A 23,221-nucleotide genomic window follows, 5' to 3' on the forward strand; every position below is an offset into this window, starting at 1 on the left:
ACAGATATCAATCACCGTATTCTGTTACATCCATAACCCATCTCGATTCAGTTCCTAAACTCACTCTCTCTATCCTCCTCCTTCATCCATCATCAGTCAATCAATGTTTACCGTAATCCAATTTAACAAATCTTCCAATTTGATGGACCATCTTTCTAGCCCAGGCATTGACAGACGAATCATATTAAGGTTTTGCATTTCTCCTATTCCATGATTTGGACGGTATAAGCTTTCATTGTATAAAAAAGAATAAAATCCGAAATGAAATATTCGAATAACAGGATATAGCTGAGTATCTTTTTTTCTCACGGTAATTCTCATGTTGACTGTCAGACGGTCAGGAACGAAGGCCGAATGGTCATTTTCTCAAATTCAAGCCTTTATTAACTAGAAAAACTACTTAAAACATATCAATGCGTTATGGAGAATATTTACCGCATTCGAATTTAAATGTATTCTAAACTGAGAATGACATTGATATCAAACCATAAAATATAAATCTTTCTTTTCATGTACATTTAATTTCATCTTAGATTATTCGTAAACATTAATACTTTGTTCAATACCTGGTTCCAGCTGGAGAAGCTATTCCAAGTGTTTATTTCAGTTTTGGAAACATATTTCCTATCAAGAACTTCGTAAAGTGTATCCATATTCTCAATCATCCCTTTAATTGCAATCATGTAATTAGTCATAATGATTCTTAACAAAATATATATATTTTTATTTCTTGCAGGTGCGTTTTTGCTGCCCTATCTGTTGACTTTGATTGTTGCTGGGATACCTGTGTTTCTCTTCGAGACATCATTGGGTCAGTTACTCAGTCTTGGTGGTCTAGGGGTATGGAAAATATGCCCTCTTTTCAAAGGTAAATCATCTCATAGGTAATGTTGCTAAAAATGCCACAATTATCGTTTATCATGTTTATTGAGAACCATTTTCATTTGATTTTGTTTCCCCTTTCTCTGTCAATCAAATTATATTGGTCTGTAGTTATAAATTACAATCAAAGTTGCTAAAAGTTTTGATTGTAATAATTGCCATAAGAATATTTTTTTCTTTGATATGTAAAATGCTTAAGAATAGACCTGCATACCATTGAGGGAGCTTTGCGACCGAGGTTTTTTTTATTATTTATTTAAATAATTATTTTTTTTGGGAGGGGGATAGCAAAAGCCTCCTGTCCAAAGATGTTCCATCAATGTGTGTATCGATGAAAACGTGCGTTATCGTTCTATCTGAGAAGCAAAGTTTTAGTAAATTTGATATATCTTTAACAGAATCACACATTTACCATAACAGGTATATACTATGTACGAGGCAGTCTACACTCCTCGAGTCACAAACGCAGAACCGTGACTTTCCTCTAAAAATGTTCCCCCTATTTCATTCCATACCATCCATACCATGATTGTAGAAGTCTTACTGAGATCTAAAGACCCATTGGAGAAAGAATTGAAATCAAACGTAACTTGATCTTGAATTAGAAGCCAGGTTTACGTTGGATTTTATGAGTCGCATGTTAACACTATGATTTTTGCAAAGGGATCAAGGTCATTAATTATGTGAACTTGAGAACAGCATGGGGTAGATGTCTTCTTCTATCTTTCGATTTCCCCTTCTCTTCCCTTTTGGTTCTTACCCTTTTTCTCTTTTTTTTTCTACCTCAGTCTTTTTCTCCCTATCCTTTTCTCCTTTTGGCCAGGGTTTTGCGATGTCAAATTGCCAATCCTTTCATGCCAACATTGATTTGAAGGAGACCAAATAGATTGAATATTTTAAAATCTAATTCTATCATCACTTGGCTTGTATTTTATAAATTTAGACCACCTGGAGACAAGCTCATCAATGTTGTTTACATGACATAGCCTGACATTTCATGTTAATTTGTAGGGTCTTATATCATACTATGTTAGTTTACAGTAAATGAAGGAATTACATTAGTACTTTAAAATATATCACGTAACAGATTGTGATCTATTACCATGATTACTGTCAATGCGCGGCATAATTCAGTCATGTTGTCACAAGTTCAAAATTTTGGAAGATAATAAAAAAGTAATGTTCGACATTATCTGAGATGGTATTTGTCTATTTCTTTGAAGTACAGTACCTATCTTAGTTTACAAAATACTCATGATTGGGGCAATTTTCAGCATAATTCCGTAAGCATGGTAAGGGACCTAAAGTAGCAAATGAATGGTAGTACTGTAATTTATGATAATGGGTTCAGGAAAGCAACATGATGAACGACGTGCAGGGGATTTTCCAAAAGGGGATACATTTTCCCGAGAAAAAAATTTTGACAAGCGAAAAAAGTTTTCAACCCTAAAATAAGGACATTTCGTCTATGGAAAGTTTGACAAGCAAAAAAGTAAAAGGTCTTCACTTCCAAAAGGGGAAGAGGCAATTTTGTTTTAACTACATTTTTTACATTACCCCCCATCCCCTTGGATCCGCCAGTGGCCTCATGTATGGTTACAATTGTTCTTACCACATGGAAGTAGATATTTTTTCATTATTTTAATCATTATTGCAAAAGTTCAATCACAAACGAAAATACAAGATCTTGATGAGCAATTACAATTCAGCACAGTTTAAGATATGTTATTGGTTACGATAAGGATTGACTTTTAGTACATGCAGGTTGCATGCTGGATGTTTTCCCCACTTTTTAAACACGAGGATAATGTCCCAATTATTGAATAATGATAGATATAGATAATACCTCCTGGAATGTAAGATTTGACATATTTTCCTGGGTGATGCATGGTGTGTATGGTCTTTGGTTGTGACCCACAACGTAACACATCTGTCCAAAGGTTTGTATAATCTACTCGGTCTGTCATCTCCTCATAGATCCAAACCTCACCCATCTCATTTTCACTATTCTGCATCTCTTAGATCGTTCTTCTCTATACTCTCTTTCGATATTATCCGTCTCTTCATATCATGTTATGTTGTTCAATTTACCTTTATTACTTATTCAAACTTGTAAAAGTCTTTTCGACCGAACTACTGAAAGTGAATCACCGGATTGCTGGATGAACTTATTGGCCTATGAAGATTCAAAATAAAAAAAAAGAAAGAAACTACAAGTCATGAGAAGTGCTCTTGTAGTGCTCAAACACACAGTCATTTCTATGATTTCTCATGTAATAATTGCATTTAACATTAAAAAGGAGAGAGATTATCATGCAATCTAGGGATATAGTAGCCCCAATCAGAAGAAACGGGTCTGCATCATGACACATGTCTGGCGTTTAAACTCAGCAAGACATATTCCATAGTTGAATGATTAGGTGACATATCCATGAAATTGACATTTAGAAATGAAAAAGAACCCTACCAGCTATGTCATGCTCCGTTGAACATCAACTCGGGAAACCCCATCTCCGTTGATTAATTTATGAAAAGTAATTATGAACCATATGTACTGAAATGAAGTCATCTCGGTTTGCCATGTTCCAAAATGCAATACAACCTAAACATTAAAAAAATCATGTGAGCGTTGTGGCCCAGTGGATTAGTCCCCAGACTCTAAAACAGATGGTCATGGGTTCAATCTGTCAATTCCCACGTACGTCTTACGGTACGAATTAAAATCAAGTAAAACTGCGTATAGAGGGTACCCTTGAGATGTGACCCATGTTACACTCAAGATTACTTTTTGCTCTGGAAAAAAAAGAAGGAGAAAATGTCAGGCAAGATTCAATTCAATTCAATTCTTTAGTCCATTTCCATCGAAAACATAATGTAAAATAATATAAATCAGATATAATTTTGCAGATGAACATTCTTATTACTTCGTAAAAAAGACAATATAGAATTCAGTATGAATGGGAATGGGGGGGTCCACTAAATGAACAATGAATCAAATTACAAGATGCTGATGTTATTTTCTTTTTTCATTTTCAAGACTTATTATACTTTGACAGTATGTATACGGTGAATACGGTGAAAATAAAATTGTATTTGAAAGACTTACTAATATCTTTTTTATTGCTATAATAATACTAATCGCGTTTCTACTACTACTCCTACTACTACTATTACTATACTACTACTACCATTACTACTACTACTACGGCAACTACTACTTCTACTACTTCTACTGCTGCTACTACTACTGCTACTACTACTACGAGAGGCGTCGATCCTGGGGGAGGGGGGGAATATTGGGGGGGGGGGCAAAACGATATGTTTGCCCCCCCCAATATTTCCCCCCAAACAGAATCAAGGAAAGTTGTCAGAGCTGACAACTTGTCGGACGAAAATATTGATGAACCCCCCCCCCCCCGATTCCTTCAAGAAGATAGGGTTGTATGATGGTGTAGTCTTAACAAGATGCAAGATGGCTAAATGATGAATAGTAAAATAGCATTAACACCGTAAAATTCACCTAAAACACCCTTTGCCCACCTTTGTATTTACACAATCTGAAAAACGACTCTTGTGATTAAAAAGAATAGTCATATTTAATTCAATCTTTGATTACTCATACATGACTCAACCGATCAATCTCATTTTTTTCACCAGTGGTTGCTTGATGACTGTAAACACCACCCACGAAATATCATATTTCAAAATTATTCCGTTCAAAAGTTGCAGCAATTCGATTTAGGGGGACTTAATTTTTTTGTTGTGTACATTGTCCACACTCTCTTCCTATTCTCTTTTTATTCCAAAAGCCATATTGATTTTAGACCATAGTTATCATAATGTCATTTTATGTCAGATAGGATGACATCTTTGAAACAGATGCAAATGTGGATCCATCGTAGATCCAATATCCTAACTCATTGCACATTTACAGGTGTGAGATGCGAGATGGGTAGGGGGAGTGTCAATGGTTGGATGAGGGGTATAACCCCCTCCTCCTGCAAATGATATTGCTGACAGATATCAATATCATTATTAGTAGTATTTTTTTATTACTGTTATCATTGTCCTCATTACGATTATTGTCATTGTCATTAATATTATCATCAATCATTATTATTATTGTTACTATGATTGTTATCTTATTGCATTATTATTATTATCATTATTATTGTTATTATTATTATTAGTAGTAGTAGTAGTAGTAGAAGTAGTAGTAGTAGTAGTAATAGTATCATCATCATCATAATTATTATAATTAGTATTATAATTTGCATTTTTCATCATTTTATTTACTCATTTTTATTTTATCTGGGGTGCATGCTGTGAGGAAAAAAAATATATTGATTTGTAGTCGTACATAAGCAGATACCGAGTAGATACGCCCTTTCGTGATGGTTTTGTGAAATCACTGAAGATGGATAGCAGGTCAGATGGGGATATTCTGGCCCCTTTCAATCACATCAACTGAAAACTCTTTGGAAACAATGATCAGTAAGGATTCAGAGAATACCATTAGGAAATTAAATAAATTGCCACTAGCAAGTCAAGGTGGAGCATAAATCTTCCTCATTACACTCTTGATTTCGTTAGGAGTTTTGCTGCATTTGGCTAGATATTATGATCAATCATTAAAAAAAATCTTATCTGCATAGCTGACGTTTTCACAGCAGACGATGAGCCGACCTTAGACTTGACAAAGTACCGACTGTCTTGTGCATTGTTACCATACAAAGCCTTCGGAGGGAAGGAGGACACGGTTGAAAAAAAAAGTAATTCGTCCTCGGGTTTGGAGTAGAGTGAATTTGTGGGTGTGTGTGTGTTTGTGTGGAAGAGGGGGAGAGGAAAATATAGAGAAGGTTCGTGCGTGTGGGCTTGAGTGAGTTTGCAATAAACTACTTCTGGGGACATTTACTTATATTTACCCATCAACTGGGGACGTCTCTAGTCCAGATAGCCATGCATATCAATTCCTCATCTTGTTGCAAAAGGATTCCGTTCGGCCAATTAAACTCAAGATGTGTGTGTGAAGGGATATATGAAGCGTCCCCGGCGAACTTTCATGACTATGCAGCATGAAGTTATGTTTGAAAATAAACCTTTATTGGATTAAATTAAAAATTTCGAATGCATTAGACCTCATACACACGTCCCCACTTTGGCGATTGAAGATGTGCGAGTAAATAACTGTCATATTACGAGAGTGCGTCAGGTGTGTGGGTAAGTGTGTTGCATGAGATTTCAATCCCGCAAGAAAAGTGCACAAATTTCCACTCCCTGGGAAAAATTTTCAGCATTCATCGCAACCTCATAACGGCGCTGGCAAATTCAAACAACAATTACTTTCGCATATTACCGGATACCTATTTAGCACATAGAGTGGCCAAGGACGCTAGACCGCAGTTGGATTCGAACACACGACCCTCTGTTTACAAGGCGAGAGTCAGAACCACTACACCACGGGTCTTCTTATTAATCATTACTGTTATAGAGGTTGTCCTGATATCTAGATATTCAACTCGACGATGTATCATCTACCTAAATCGTGAAACTATATTAGGACTAAATATTTGTTGTTTCATGCGTGTTCACATCATTCACAATCACATAAAAAAAGATGACAGTGATACGGTATTATTAGTTAATGTTACGTAAAAGGTCTCGAAACATAAGCTTGAGGCTTGAGTCTCATACAAGACCACTAGTTTGCACTCAAGAGCGGAGGTGAAAGCGTATTACGCATAAATGTATATTTACATAGGTGTCGGACTAGAAGAATATGCATAATTGTTGACTTCTCACAAAAGAGGTATGGTATTCATAAAACCTCATTCTGATAAAGCTTTTCTTTCATAATGATACATCAGTTACAAAGCGTAAAGAGCATTTTGATATGAATCAATAATGGCATATCCTTTCAATTACAAGAGCGGATTTGCTCACATTACACATGTTACAAATAGATGTTTTCCTGTTTTAGTTCCAGTGCCAAATTTAAAGCCATTATGACGACAAGGTCAATCAGGACGATTTTTTTCATGTTGACATCATTTGATATTTTGACAATATTCTGTCAAATATTTAATTTCATTTCATGCCGGTTCTTGCAACATTTTCATTAACAAATTCTAAACAAGAAAATACATATCTAAAATTCGACATCGGGATATTGAAAACATAACCTATAAAAAACATCAAATGGACCATATTTAAGTGGTATTTTCAGAGTGAATAAGATGGTTGCAATGATGGTCACAAATTAACGTTTTAAGACAGCCCTTGATATGTTAATGAATGAAGAATATGTTTCCGTTTACCCATCGCTATAACAACATAGGACAATTTTGGAGAAATTGTCTTTTAAAATTTCCCGTCACTACAATCAAACATGACCTGTAATCTTTCAATGGGATATGGCGATTTTTAAATAACGTTTACCGAAACGGATTTTCAAGTGACCGCCCCTTCTTACATTGTTGGAAAGTATTTTTAAAAGTACGAAAAACACCTTGAAAAATAAATAAAAGTTACAGCATTGTTAGTTAGGGAGCGATGACGTTAAGCATAGTATTAGGTCTAGAGTAGAAATGGTCAATATCTATCACATTACAACTCGATTCTTGAATATATTAATGATCCTTTTCCCTACTATCATCCATACATCTACAATGGATCCACATTCGATCTGTTTCAAAGATGCCATCCTTTCTGACATAAAATGACACTAAGATAACTATGGACTAAAATCAATATGGCTTTCGCAATAAAAAGAGAATAGGGAAAGAGTGTAGACAATGTAGATGGAAAAACGAACAAATGCTCAAAGGCAGTGTCAATTCCAAATGTTGAATAATTTCAAAGGAAAAGACAACAACTTCAAATTATCAATTTTTGGGGTACTAAAAACTGATCCACAAGCTACAAATACAGGTTTATACAGGTCCTACATTCTGGTCCTGGTAGCTTTGGGAGATCCAAGCAATTTTATGCTTATACATGTAATAGTTGGCCGCTGTATTTTACCCAACTTACTGTAAATTATCAGTCTTTATATCTCTTGAATTGTCATGTATTCGTTTATATTTTTGTTATTATGTGAAGATGTTAATATATTATTAAATTAAGAATTGCACCTTTGCAGCGAGGAACACTGTGTATTAGGAACCAGTTCCATTCAAACTACACAGATTGGAATTCTGTTTTATTAATACTCTGGTTTCGTGAATAATAGCCTCAATGGAGTGAACTTTATAATATCATTTATGAAGAATATATATTAGAACGAAAAATTGTGACATAGACCGTATTTAGATATTTCATCTCTCCGTGAAACTTATTCGGTCTAGATGATCTTGTCTGAAAGATTTACGCACTTTCTAGTCGACCATATTTTTTCTACCAAAGTTTTCTGAATCAATATAGCATGAATATTTCAAGCATGTGGTATTTTGATTAACACCTCTAATTGAATGTGTGTCTTGTACAAGAATAAGGATTGTAATCATGATAACTATGAAAAACGGGGCATATCCAATATCTATCTTATTCCATGGCGTCACCGAGCGTAATCTCTGAAATACCCGGCGATCACACCGAAGAGGTGATCAAAATGACAAATTACATTTATCTGTTCTATTCCACCATACAGATAAGCAGCCAAATCATACTCACCTGCACTGAACATCAAATGTAATTGTCAAATTGGCCATGGACTGAAATAAATTTAGTAGAAAATAGAGAAACGAAGAAAGGACAAATGGTTGGCAATGAGAAATGGAAGAGTGTTGATTCAAGAGATGAAGAAAAGGAGAGGGTGCAGAATTAGAATTAGAAGAATAAGAATTAATGAGGGGAAGGGGGAATGAAAGGAGGTGATGGTGTTATAAGTAGAATAATGATATCTGGACCAAATAAATATTAAAATAAAAAAAATTAGTCAGCAACTATTACATAAAGGTGGATAACGATATAAATCTTCTTTCCTATCATGCCTATTGAAGTGACTGATATAAGGACTTATTTCTCCATCACCGGTGTGAATAGGAAAACACTGTGGACTAAAAAAAAGAATGCATATAGAAGATATAGAAGAGAGGCTCTGCCATGAGGGTTAAACAAAAAGGCACGATACCAAAGGTCACTTACCCCTATCTGTGCATTTTTATCATCTCGATGTTTCACGTTCCTGGACATTCTAGTGACTTTCGAAGATTAGTAACCATAGTAACCGTTTCCCGCGAGATCTTCCATAAAGACTATCGATCGAGAGCGGATACAATATGATGTGATTCGCGTGGATTCCTGAACAATCATTAACGATGCTCATGTTTAAATGTTGACTTTCCATCTACCCCCCCCCCATCACCCATCATCAGTTATATATTTTTAGATGTTTTCTGTTGTTTTGTTTTTGTTGGACGAGGCTTTATCTTATCTAATTTATTTAAATGTTCGTAAAAATATGTAATTCCTATCCAGCATCTTTAACATCTCTTAAACACCAATTAAATATTTGGGGGAAAATGGGAGCACATGCTTTATTTTGCATAAGACCATTGTGTGATTATTATGATGGATTAAAACGTGTTGTTGTGATTTTAATTGATATTTTCAGGTGTCGGTTATGCAGCTGTGGTGATGTCATTTTGGCTAAACGTATGGTACATCGTAGTGATCGCATGGGCTTTGCTCTACTTGGGGAACTCATTCACATCTACGTTACCGTGGTCACATTGTGACAATGACTTCAATACCATCAACTGCACTACAAACCAATCACTGGCCGATAACTACAGCACAGATCCTACAACCGAATTCTGGAAGTAAGGATTAATCATCTCCGACAAAATAGTTGATATGATTGTTAATAAAAATGAAAAGAGCATAACAATGAAAGTTTTATTAACATTTCACATAAACTATGAAGTAATGGTCCGCACTCACTATTTCGATGACATCATACAATTAGGCCAACTAATTATTTCTTGTTTGATTACAGTAGCCTATGATTTATGAATATTTCATGTTTAAAAAATTGTTAAGTCTTCATTGTTTAATCCTTGCTCTTCCATCACATAATGGAAAAAAATATGATATGTCATATATTAATTATATCATATATAAACAGTTTGTGACTGCGTGATGACATCCCTTTTGCATACCACCCGTGTTGTGCATGCGCTCCATATTTTAATGACAACAAAATATACACAACTTTAAAATAGCACAAGTATATTTCATCCTTTCGATACATAATTAGAGTTTGTTCTAATTTCATTTTCTCTATTTAAAATTCCTTTTTATTATGGATGTTCCTTTATATATATATATATTTAAAAGAAATTAAAATTGAACAAATCAAATACTGGGGGGGGGGAGGCGTCAATACTTTTTTCACCAAAATTGCAAAGAAGATTAGGTGTGATTATTTCCAGATGTCAAAATGACACCACTGAAGTTTCCGCTTCATTTGACAGCGGACGTCATACGATATCCTTTTTAGTGTTTAGGTGCATCTATAGTAGATGGCTACTTTCACATTATCCACTTTTATTGTGCAATATGCGGGCCTAAGAAGGCATAATAGAGGTAGAGCCGAGATCGAACAGGAATCTTTAAGCCTTGTGATTTCCTCAGCCTCTATGAATCGTACAAAATCGCACAGGGATCGTACGAATTATGAGGTCGCATGTCTGTACTCCTAATCGTAAGATTATTGTAGATTTTCAGCACAATTAACCTCCTTGCAGTGGTGACCCGTGACGAACGTATGACTCTTTCCACAGGCTAATGGAAGAGGAGGGAGAACGCGTTAATGTTCGAAAACTATCACATTCTTTATTGTTTTTTTATAAAGGATTTGGTTCTGTGACGGTACATTTTTTTGCGTGCACATTATTTTGTGAGATAAAATGTTATGTAGGGGGAGGGGTGGTAACTTTAAACAATATTGTGATCATCGTTACATGATATAGTAAAAACAAGATACATGTTGGATGCTCTGTTTACAGGTACTATGTTTTAGAAGAGAGTGATGGTATCCATCAAGCTGGAAAGGTTCGTTGGCAGCTTGCTCTAACTCTTCTAGCTGCTTGGATTATCTGTTACTTCTGCATCTGGAAAGGGGTCAAGTGGACTGGAAAGGTAAAAGGATATTAAAAATCCATCTAAAACTATGATCATTATCTTTATTATCATTAATTATTTATTTATTTATTTATTTTATTTTATTTATTTATTCATTCATTCATTCATTCATTCATTTATTTATTTATTTGTTTTTATATATATGTATTTATCATTAATTCATGTATTTGCTTAATCATCTATTTAACTATTTGTTGATCTATTTACCTTTTTTGAGGTGATAACATAATGTCTTTATCATTATTAGGGTAGTATTTACGCAAATATATTATGCTCGTACCAATAGGTTACTCCAATAACGAAAAAAAATTGTATCCGATTTCACTCTTTTTTGGATAGAAACTGAATAATGAAACGTTGATTCAGTTCCACTGCTCTCGTGGGAGCTGTTGGAATTCTCTTTTGTTACCTGACACACAGATGTCAGCTCTGTTTGACCTCTTTCTTCTTTACCAGACTAAGTATCACTTTCAAACCCGAAATCTTTCTGTAATCGTTTCAATAAATGAAATCAGAGGGGTACATCATTGAACTTGATGGGGTGCTATACTAACAACCACACTTGGAGACGGGTGGGATCAGTAAACAATGTGGTTAAGTGTGGTTAATACAAAAATGGTTATTAGAACAGTCTAATTTACATAACACAAAAGTTAACAATATTTTGATATGCGTCCTCATTAAATGTTCAAGCGCAGAATAATAAATTTCTGTTTGTATAAAACACAGTTTATTAGTACGGAAAGTATTTGGGTGCGATGCATTATTGTATTTCATGCCAAAATCTTCCCAATGACCAATAACTCCTATAGTGAATATTCTTTCATTCTTTAGACTTATCTTCTTTATTTTCCATACAGTGACTCTCATGAAACCTCAAGCCCTTATATGTTATCCTGTACAAACAGCACGATCTTCATTATAATTACAGATCAATCTCCCTCGCCCAAAGAAAAAAAAAACAAATAGAATAGTACAATCATGATATAACCATGGAGGTAAAAAGATTCACATATAATTTCAACATAATTGACTGGAAGTAAAATTGCTGCATTTGCTGTGTTCTTCAACCATGAGGAGTGTTATAAAAAAGGTATAAGGAATTTTTTAAATCGATCAATATGAAACAGAATACAATCGAAAATGTATGAAATATTTGTATTAATATACTTTTCATAATCCAGCAAATGGATGTATGATAACTTACAAACGACCTTGTTGATTTAGGACAGAATCAGTCGTCAAGAGGAAAATTGCTTTGCTATTGCATAAGAATTTGCCGCATAAGCAATATAATTTCCCATAATTAATTGTATCACCTTGTTATAACTATCACGGAATATGACATTGTTTATACAAGGACAGTAATTAATGTAATTAATTCTTCTGACACACTACGCACAATGGAAGCAATATTGTATTGAGCATCTTAATCATAATCTATTGATGATAAAGTATATTTTTGTAACATCTCATGAAATATATATTTTCTTATTCAGCCTTGATTATAATGCTCCCATAGGAATATTGCCTCCTCTTATTCCAGTTTAATGAATTTGGTACTCTTCTTCATGACTGAATGATTTGCACATAACTATGATTTCTTGATTAAGAATTCCGAACAAGTTCTCACTTTAAACAATATAGTCATTAAACCATACTAATCCTCATTTGTACATAAAACAAAACAAAATATTGAAATCGTTGGACGGATATGACAAATAAGCCGAATACAATTATACAAATTTGCAAAGAGCATTTATTTATATCACACTCGCTTTCATTGTGCCCATTCGTTTTGGCGCAAGTCATTTGTCATTTTGTATAATCTACAAAAAAGATCGATAAAACTGTAGAGCATTTATCAATTCTACAAAAAAAAGGATAATTAGAAAAAAGTGACAGCCTGTCAAAATTATTTATAAAGGACAAAATAAATGAAGTGAGGTATGTGCCATGAGCTTCACCAATCCCTTTTCTGGTATAATATCGTGTTTTTTTTTGCATGTTCAACCCCCACCCCACATTCCGTGGCCCCTGTGCGCTGACCAAGTCCAAGGTCACCAAGGTCACTTTACTCATCCTGTTGATTCCCTGTATACCTTGGACTTTATGCACAGTTTCAGCCAATCAAATTGAATGTTTCCCGTATCTTTGTTGTAATAATTTATGAAACGGGCCCATTATACTCTTTACACAACAAACATTCTCTATGACCCCCTGCCCCCGCCCCCAAAAGAAAAAGAGGATGTACTTTTGTTTTAGCAGCTCAAGATAACTGATCCCGATTTTGTGTTTTCATAATGTATGAGTGTTACAGCACCTGGAAATGGGTTGTCAACTTTCTCTAAACTAAGTGGTATCGTGAATTGCAGATATGCGAACGTTACCATGGAAACAATATCAGAAGATTCGAGATGAGTGACAAACCTCCGTCAAAATAAACGGAAGTCGTTAAACTGCATGCCTTTGTTATGGTGTTATTACATTATTTGAGCCCGTTTCGACAAACCTTATGGTTCGGTTCTGTTATCTACATTCTTTAAACCCATTTTCAGCAAAACGGCTTCGGTAATTTTCGACATCTGTTTTCCCCACCATCCTACTAGTTCCAACATTCAAAACCCCTCAAACAACTGTACTCTACTACCCAATTCACATTGGGGGTACATTATGAAGCATGTCCTACGTGCTATGATTAACCGGACGTAAAGAAAACATGAACAATTGGGCCAAAACAACACAGATAATGAGATAAATGTTACTAAATCTAGGAACCGGTAATTTCATCACAATTTTGATCTGTAAATCGTGATCTTTTGAACCTAAACATGCTGTGTGATAAGAAGTTCTGAGACACATCATGCTGAGTTAAGTTGACAGGTACATCACACGCCCATTCGTGACCAATACATCCTGTTTAGTGAAAAAAAAAAGATTTTTAAATACTCATTTTCTTAAAAAAAAAATGATTTCATTTATCTTTTTTAAGTTACGAATTTAGTTACGAATGATTGTCCACTTTTTTACCAGGAAAGGCGCAATGTTTGCGCCATGATACTTATGGTTATGAAAATGTATCATTCGACGTTTCTCCTTCATAGATGGCAGTGATACTTTGTTTCCCTATTTCTTTCCAATGACGTATGAATAAAAAATGTTGAAGGGGCACAACGTGGCGTATGTTGTGAAATTGCTTACAATGCGCGAGTGAGATAAGATTTCGTTTGAAATAGTGTTCAACAAGTAATATCATGTTTCACTCTCTTTTTCTTTCATGTTCTCCTTCCCATCAGCCCTCCGTCCTCCCATCTGTACGCCAGTGTTTCCTTATTTTTTTTCTGTGCAACGCATATTACATACATACATTCACAAACTTTAATAGACGTAAATGTAGCGAAGAAATACGGCAGGACTGTTGCCTACTATAGGCCTATACATGTGGAGACCTCCATCTATAAACTTCGTCTCAGAGATGAGACGAATTTCGTCTTCTTTTCTTGGGACACCTTATACCGTCGATGATATCTAAATCATGTATGTTGAGATGACAACTAAAGATTACCACCCAGTTCGTCTGGTTTTGAAAACTCCCAACATGCCCACAGGTTCAGAATGTTTTCTTTTCATGGAGAACATGATACTTGTGCTACCACATATGTTGTTATTTCATGAAATATAAAACAATTCATGCTTTTTCTCCGATTGCATTCGAAGAATTCAAGTACTTTGAACTTACTTTGCATGTCATTCATGTTTTATAATTATGTTCCAACTTCCAAGGGCTTCATAATAATAATTTTATAAAAAAAATCGGGTTATACAGTATATAGTGGGCAAAGTGTTGACAGATTTCAGGAGATCAAAATTACTTAATGAAAATAAAGGAAAGTATGCTAAGATAGAGTGATGTACACTCTATAGCATGTACACATTGCAAACACTATAAAGTCAAGGACGATGAAGAGAGTGAGAGAGAAGACAAAAAATAGGGGGTGGAAGAGAGAGAAAAGAAAACAATGGTGTGTTCTTATGGAGCATATCCTTTGGAAAAAATATAAGTTATACTGAAATAGTTTTAACATGATAACACTTTTTTAATAAACCACCTTGTATTGATAAAAAAGGGAAAATGGTTACAACAATCATGTACAGGTTACCTGTTATAGACGAACATGATACATGGCAACATGAAAATAATAAATACAGTACGGTTATTTACATAAACAAACCTAAAACAATAACGAGTCGAGTTGATTCATATAATTCATAGTAAAAATAACGAGAAGGAGGAAGGAGGGGATATGCTATCTCGTGGTTTAGATTTTTCTGAATATGACATAAATTCAGAACTGTATTAACATAATATTTAAAAAATATTTTGATGAGGCAAATATTAGTATATGAAAAAAATAAAGTGCAAGTTGACGTAAGTATATCCTAAGTTTTTATTTTATGTATATATTAGGTGTGATTTTGTTCGGTAAATAATGGTATGACAGAGTGATGTATCTATTGGAGATGTAGTGCTAAAGCACCCCAAACATTTTTCTTGTGCTCCTCTGGAAATTATTTTGATGCTGTAATGCCCACATTTGTACATCCCTAATTCTTTTTACGTTATTTTTAACCCCCCCCCCCCTTTTATAAAAAATCGTTCCCTTGTCCCGGCTCAACGAGCCAAAATAATTGAAAAATGTTTCATCGTGCATCCTACAATAATTATTGAACTCATATGTTTACTTTCATTTTCACTAACAATTTAAAAATAAACCTATTCTATCTCTTAACATGAACGTCATGAACGATTATCTTCATTAAATATCTCATTTCATCATGTATTAATCAACAGTCTGCTGTCCAATTCAGATGGATTTGAATAGAGAGAAATCTTGTAAAATGTAACGCTCAATTAGACCTTGACATTGCCTCATTGTCGATACGCAGCGGTTAATGTCACCAACATGTTACTGTCTTGAGAAGTAAAAAAAAAAAAATTGGTTGGATGTAATGCTTAAGATTGTGAATATCTTTTTTTCATTAGGAAGTTTATCACTTTTTAAGTCATGATTGATCAAACACACATGTGAAACTTTTTGTTATATTTAATAATATAATGGTCCATTTATGATATTAAAAGAGAACGCTTAAGTCAGTTCCTCTTTGTTATTGATAATTATTGTTCTCTTTCCATACAGAGGTATACCGAATATGAGAATTATTGGTGCATATACGATTTCCTTGTTTTATATACATGTGTACAAGGCATTATGGGGCTCAATATTTGCTAACCTTTTCCTCTATTTTTTTGTGTTTTGATTAATTGAAACTAATTAATTGATTTATTTGTCAGGTAATAATATAACAGGTATTAGTATAAAGTACCAATATACCTCGACAGGATAGCCCGTGAAAGCCGACATGGCTTATTTCCAATGGGGTCTTTTATGTTGTCCACAATGGCTGAATTTATCGACGAATTTACAGTCACTGTGTGATCCTTATAATAATGAAAAAAAAAGGCAATTTTTCAAGCGAATCCTCGTCTGATTTTCGTGAGCTAAATCATGACTTTGTGTTTTCTAACATAATGAATTTCTTACAGGTAGTTTACTTCACTGCTCTTTATCCTTATCTCATGCTGATTGTCCTGTTTTTCCGAGGAGTGACGTTAGAGGGCGCCAGAGAGGGCATCGTTTACTACATCAAACCAGATTTCTCAAGGCTCACAGATTCAGGGGTGAATAATAAAACATCGTTTTGTTTTTGTCGAATTTTGTGTTAGCCTTTTCAATTTACTTTAAAAAAAAATCAATTTTCATCTTTATGTTTCAAATAAATAGAAGAAGTATTTGATTACACGCATTGTTAAATAATTCCAAGAAATTTAGGTGTTCCATTTAAAAAATTATTTGTAGACAAATAACAAGAACAATAAATCATCATTTTCTATTTTTTACAAGAGCATGGTTAGGGTCCAAACGAAGTTATTTTATATTGGGTATGTTTGTGATTCTTTCTGGACAAAACCAACCAGACTTATTTAGCTGCAATTGTTAATAGTAAATTTTTACGACAGTGCCAAAGAGATCATTTAACAAATTGAACATCAATTTCAAAGCGCAAGAGAAAATTGGAGAATTGATTTTACTCTTTAGTTTTTGTTTCTCACTTAGGTTTGGATCGATGCAGCAACTCAAATTTTCTTTTCTTATGGAACTGGTATTGGAAGTCTAATTGCCCTAGGGAGCTACAACAAATTCAGCAATAATGTCTACAGGTAACAACGCTAGGCGGGCGGCGCATGGGTAGGGACGGGGGCGTTGCGGGGTGCCTCCATAAAGGGTGTGCTAGAGAGCACCCTTGTATCGTAATTTATAATCATGGATCCTAATACAGATGGACCGAGCACAAACGGGGCTTTTAATCTCATCACGACCACCCCCCTTTCATTTTTTCTTTCTCATCTTCATTAATAAAATGTTGTTAATAAACAACCTTAACGCTTGACCTATTATTGCCAGACATAATGTGAAGTATGGATTCCATCGTGCTTTCATATATGACGTGAGAAGTAGATATTTATACGAGGAATACCTCGAATACAATAGCATTACCGATCGTGTTTCAGCTGCACGATATCAGTAAAGTTAACCCCCCCCAAAAAAAAAAAAAAATCGCAGTTTCAGAAGTTCCGCGCGTTTACACAACGGAAAAATCTTACGATGCGAAAACAGGGGCTATTGACTGAAGGCACTTTTTATAGAAAATTATTTCAGTACATTAGTGGACATATTTGGGAAGATAACCATTGAGTCAATAAAGAGATAATTAACACATGATAATGCATATGATAGATTTTAAACTTGACAATGTGCAAGTGCTCATTTTTGTCTCACCTGCAAAGCAAAGTGAGACTATAGGCGCCGCTTTTCCGACGGCGGCGGCGGCGTCAACATCAAATCTTAACCTGAGGTTAAGTTTTTGAAATGATGTCATAACTTAGAAAGTATATGGACCTAGTTAATAAAACTTGGCCATAAGGTTAATCAAGTATTACTGAACATCCTATTAAAGATTCATGTCACATGACCAAGGTCAAAGGTCATTTAGGGTCAATGAACTTAGACCATGTTGGAGGAATCAACATCAAAATCTTAACCTGAGGTTAAGTTTTTGAAATGTCATCATAACTTAGAAAATATATGGACCTAGTTCATGAAACTTGGACATAAGGTTAATCAAGTATCACTGAACATCCTGCATGAGTTTCATGTCACATGACCAAGGTCAAAGGTCATTTAGGGTCAATGAACTTTGGCCGAATTGGGGATATCTGTTGAATTCCCATCATAACTTTGAAAGTTTATGGATCTGATTCATGAAACTTGGACATAATAGTAATCAAGCATCACTGAAAATTTTGTGCAAGTTTCAGGTCTCATGATTAAGGTCAAAGGTCATTTAGGGTCAATGAACTTTGGCCGAATCGGGGGTATCTGTTGAATTACCATCATAACTTTGAAAGTTTATTGGTCTAGTTCATTAAACTTGGACATTAGAGTAATCAAGTATCACTAAACATCCTGTGCGCGTTTCAGGTCACATGACCAAGGTCAAAGGTCAATGAACTTTGGCCGACTTGGGTGTATCTGTTGAATTACCATCATAACTTTGAAAGTTTATGGATCTGATTCATGAAACTTGTACATAAGAGTAATCAAGTATCACTGAACATTCTGTTCGAGTTTCAGGTCACATGATCAAGGTCAAAGGTCATGTAAGGTCAATGAACTTTGGCCATGTTGGGGTTTTTTGTTGAATAACCATCATATCTCTGTAAGTTTATTGGTCTAGTTCATAAAAAGTGGACATAAGAATAACCATGTATCACTGAACATCTTGTGCGAGTTAGAGTAGTATTCAAAGTCAGCACTGCTGCTATATTGAACCGCGTGATGCAGGTGAGACGGCCAGAGGCATTCCACTTGTTACTTTTAAAAAGTACTACAGAATTATGATGCATTGAAATAAATCCCATTTTGACCTCCACTTAAACATGAAGAAGTATGAGTTGTATATTGGATGCTTTGAATAAAGAACGTAGATTCAAAAGTCAAAGTTTGAAATCATATTGAGTTTACGTTTGCTCATTTTGCTTTCCAAAAACATCATCTGCTGTTTAAACTACCTCTGTTTCACAAAGAGTGGGTTGCAGGAGACGCGGCGGTCATTCGCTTTTGCTGCCTTAACGTTGGGAATTATGCAAATGTGGGAGGGGGGGTATAGGGAAAAGCAAAAGCAGTTGACGAGGTCATCTGCCTTCCTCCGTTCTCGTCCATTTGTATTATTAGGATCCCTGACCAAAATTTATCTCTAAATCCTTCACTAACCATCTCGTATTTTAAGACAAATCATACCTTGCTTTCATTTCTGTTTTATGTTAGCGTTTAGTTACTCTTACACAATCATACCAAGTTACTATTTTCATGATAAAAAACACTACTAAATGGTGAAAGGAGATAACCTTCCTTGTGCTGTTGATGCGCAAATAATGGTTGTCATTGAAGAGAGTGAACGGTTCATATTTGCATTTTATTTTACAAAAACAATAGTTTTTGTTAATATATTTATAGCTATAATCGTGTCTTCAAAATTATGAACATATCCACCTTTATTATGATTAGTATATTGTTTATTGTGCTTTGTAAAATACCGTTGTCGAATTACTCGGAAGCGCAAAATGCAATTCGTTAGGATGTAATCATTGCTTATAGATACACATAATAGTATTAGGGTGTACCTACACGGAAGTAATAAGCAAGTGAATGTGCGTACACTTTGCAAACACTACGAAATAGTCAATAATAAGTGAAAGATAATGTGTTACATCTTTTTCTCCTTATTTCAATCTTAACTTAAAAAAAACAACAACAGAGATTCAATGGTGGTTGCGTGTGTTAACAGTGGTACCAGCTTCTTTGCAGGCTTTGTTGTTTTCTCCACGTTGGGACATCTCGCCCATGTACAAAATAAAGACGTAGCCGATGTAGCAACAAGTGGTAAGATGATAAATATGAATATTATGTCGACTTGAACTTCAAATAGTAGTGAATCTATTAATACAATCCCGTACAGAGTGTTTTGGGTTTGTATGACTACCCCCCCCCCTTATTATTCTATTTGTGAGAATGATAACCTGGGTGGAGAGTGCTTACTTGCTTGCACGTCGTCAGATATTTGAAAGAGTAAAATAATGTCGAGATATTCTACATCCATGGTCGAAACTTTCGTCAACCAGAACCAAATTTTGACAGTTCAAACCCTTAAAAAAACATACGACATTGGACTAATCTGAAATAGATAAAGTGAATCTGATATTAGGCGATTATCGCTAACCGGTATCTTGGTCACGATATTCATTTTCCGTTTGCTTCTTGATTATGTCAATAACAAGAAAAACTAATTTTTACCTAAAATGGGGTGATATATGACCAAGAATATATTGATACTCTAGTACTAGTTCAAATCCATTTTTTTCCTATTGAATATACTTTCGTTAGAAATTCTTGCTGGTAAGAAACTGATAGCAGCAATTCAATATTAAAAATTAAGTCAGGCTTGATCACAATCAAAGTGCTATTCTCTGTTAAGAAATGTATTAGCAAAGCATACTAATTTTGTAAGTAATTATTTATTTATATGTATTAGGACCTGGTCTTACATTCTTGGCCTATCCAGCAGCCATTGCTCAGCTCCCGTTCCCATCAGTTTGGGCAGTTATGTTCTTCTCTATGATCTTCATGGTTGGTCTTGATTCACAGGTAACTATGGCAACCGACGGCTTAATTAGAAATTTAGACTTGCTGAATTATAGCAAGTAATATTCTTCCGATCCGAGCAGCATTGATGTTCAATTAAGCCAATAATAGAACACCTAGTATATAAATCGAAGATGTCTTCTGAACAAGATTAATATCATTTGCCATATACCGTGTATACTATTTCTTCGCTTAATGGTTGTATTCATGTGGAAAATATAGCGCCATCATTTGGCATGCAGTTTAGTTGTCAAACACCAACCTATTTTTTGGATCTAATTGGTATATAAATTTATATATAAAACTTCGTTGGCGAATTTGAAAATACCTTGAATTAATAATGTATTATTGTCGATAATAAAGACTAGTTATGATAGAATTTTTAATTAGTTATCTATCTTATCTTTGATATCATATCCTCATTGCACTATGTTTGAGAAAATGCTTATGAAATGTTCAGCATCCCAATGATTTAAATTTTATTGGATTCTGAATAAAAAAAAAATGCTAACTCAATTGACATTCGGCATGTTCGGAGAGTATATACATGTCACAATGCCCCCCCCCCCCGGAAAAAAGGTCATCAAAGATTTATTTATATTTTACTAAAATTTTGATTAATGACATATCTTTGTAAGGCTTAGAGACTCTTCTTTCATTCGGTACAACTCGTATTTTGCATACACGCATGAGCATGAGTAAGTAAACACAACTTGGAAACCGATAAAGTTAGTGTCATATGGCGGAGGGTTGTTACGGCTCATTTGGTAACTGCTCATTTTGGCAAAATAGTTTTCTTACTTGGTGTGCCGATCTGTCGATAGTGCACCTGTGCCTGACGGTATATAAAGGGAGAAAGTTAATTTTCTTGATATGTGACTTTCTCTTCAGCACTTCTTTTTCTTCTTCTGTTGATTTGAGTGGCGATTAGCCATATTTCATTAGATATTTGACTGATTTACCGTCCGTCGAATAACTTTATGGTATCATTCCTTTAATATATTTTTGATCAGGTGTTAATTGCATAATATTAAATGAACTCCATCAGATAAAAGAAAAGACTATTAGTCATACCATACTGTTTCTATTCTATACATAATAATGATTCTAATAATTACGGTCCAACGTAGTTACTATACTCATACTGCGCTTGATACTTGATATCATTATTACCACAGCTGTATACCTAAGCCGCCATATAGGCGCTAAAGCATTCAAGGAATAAATCCTACCGGGTACCCATTCACCTTACCTGGTGGGTGTTTCATAAAGCTGTTCGTAAGTAAATGGTAAACGGTATATTCATTGGCATTGGTTTAGCGCGTAAGAAAAGATCACCAGTCTTTCTTAAAGTCGCTCTTAACTTATGAACAGCTTTATGAAATGGCCCCTGGGTCGAGTGCAGTACAATGTGGGCAAACTTCTTGCTGAAGGAAAACACGCCATGGCTGAGATGCGAAGCCACGTCCCTCTGATTGAAAGACGAGAGTCGTAACCACTGACTACAAACAACGCCCTCAATGCATTTACATGTACTTTCATTAGGATAAAATAATTTCCTTTTTTTTTCTTTGATAAATATCGACTAATGCCTTGCAATAACGATAAGTAATCCAAGCATATAATCAATGATTGCAATCTTTTCTTGATACAGTTCTGTACTATGGAAGGTTTCTTCACAGCATGCATTGATGAATGGCCTCGATATCTTCGGAAGTATAAAGAAATCTTCATAGCAGTCGTCTGTTTAGGATCTTATCTCATTGGAATCGGATGTATTACACAGGTACACATCTTTTCATTATCTATCCTTTGAATTCTCTTACTTGCTTTCTCTCTGTCTCTTTCGTTTTATTAGTTATTTATTAATTTATTTACTTGATTCTCTTTCTTTTCTTTTCTTTCTTTTCCTTTTCTTTCATTCGATTCGTTTATTTTTTTTCCTTTCTTCCTTCATTTCTTTCTCTATTTATCTCCCTGTATCTCTCTCTCTCTATGTTCCTTGCTGTCTCGTTCTCTATCCACATATATTTCCATTCTCTATTCTTCTAATTCTCTTTCTTGCTTTCCCTCTCTCTATCTTTCTAGTATTCATTATCTATTTATCATTCATTTATCTATTTATTTATTCAATTAATTGGTAAATGGTGGTGGTGATTTTTTACCTGATTGTTAAGAACGCATGAATGCGTGTAAGCAAGCAACCAAAGAACCGACGGCTTAAGGTCCTCTCCGAGGGACCTGCTAATGAGGGTGAATCCCTCATGGTTTATACATGTAATTACGACACAAACTGCTGAATTATTTCACTTATTCCTTTTATATGACTTTGATCTTCTCAAGGCATTACCTGACAGGAGCCAAAGAAAGTT

At 34.7% G+C, this 23,221-nt stretch overlaps 1 protein-coding gene across 1 annotated transcript in view; it reads left to right on the top strand.

Annotated features, from left to right (window-relative positions):
- The first annotated feature begins 661 nt into the window (after window positions 1–661).
- LOC121410168 (sodium- and chloride-dependent GABA transporter 1-like) overlaps window positions 662–23,221 on the top strand; it is a 50,405-nt gene continuing 27,845 nt past the window's right edge. The window contains exons 1-8 of the mRNA XM_041602072.1: window positions 662–868; window positions 9,497–9,704; window positions 10,893–11,025; window positions 16,634–16,768; window positions 17,205–17,308; window positions 19,966–20,090; window positions 20,740–20,852; window positions 22,504–22,635. Of these exons, the coding sequence (XP_041458006.1) occupies window positions 697–868; window positions 9,497–9,704; window positions 10,893–11,025; window positions 16,634–16,768; window positions 17,205–17,308; window positions 19,966–20,090; window positions 20,740–20,852; window positions 22,504–22,635 (1,122 nt within the window). The 5' untranslated portion in view covers window positions 662–696. The remainder of the gene's footprint in view (window positions 869–9,496; window positions 9,705–10,892; window positions 11,026–16,633; window positions 16,769–17,204; window positions 17,309–19,965; window positions 20,091–20,739; window positions 20,853–22,503; window positions 22,636–23,221) is intronic.

The sequence above is a fragment of the Lytechinus variegatus genome, chromosome 3, assembly GCF_018143015.1.
Source record: "Lytechinus variegatus isolate NC3 chromosome 3, Lvar_3.0, whole genome shotgun sequence".
NCBI lineage: Eukaryota > Metazoa > Echinodermata > Echinoidea > Temnopleuroida > Toxopneustidae > Lytechinus > Lytechinus variegatus.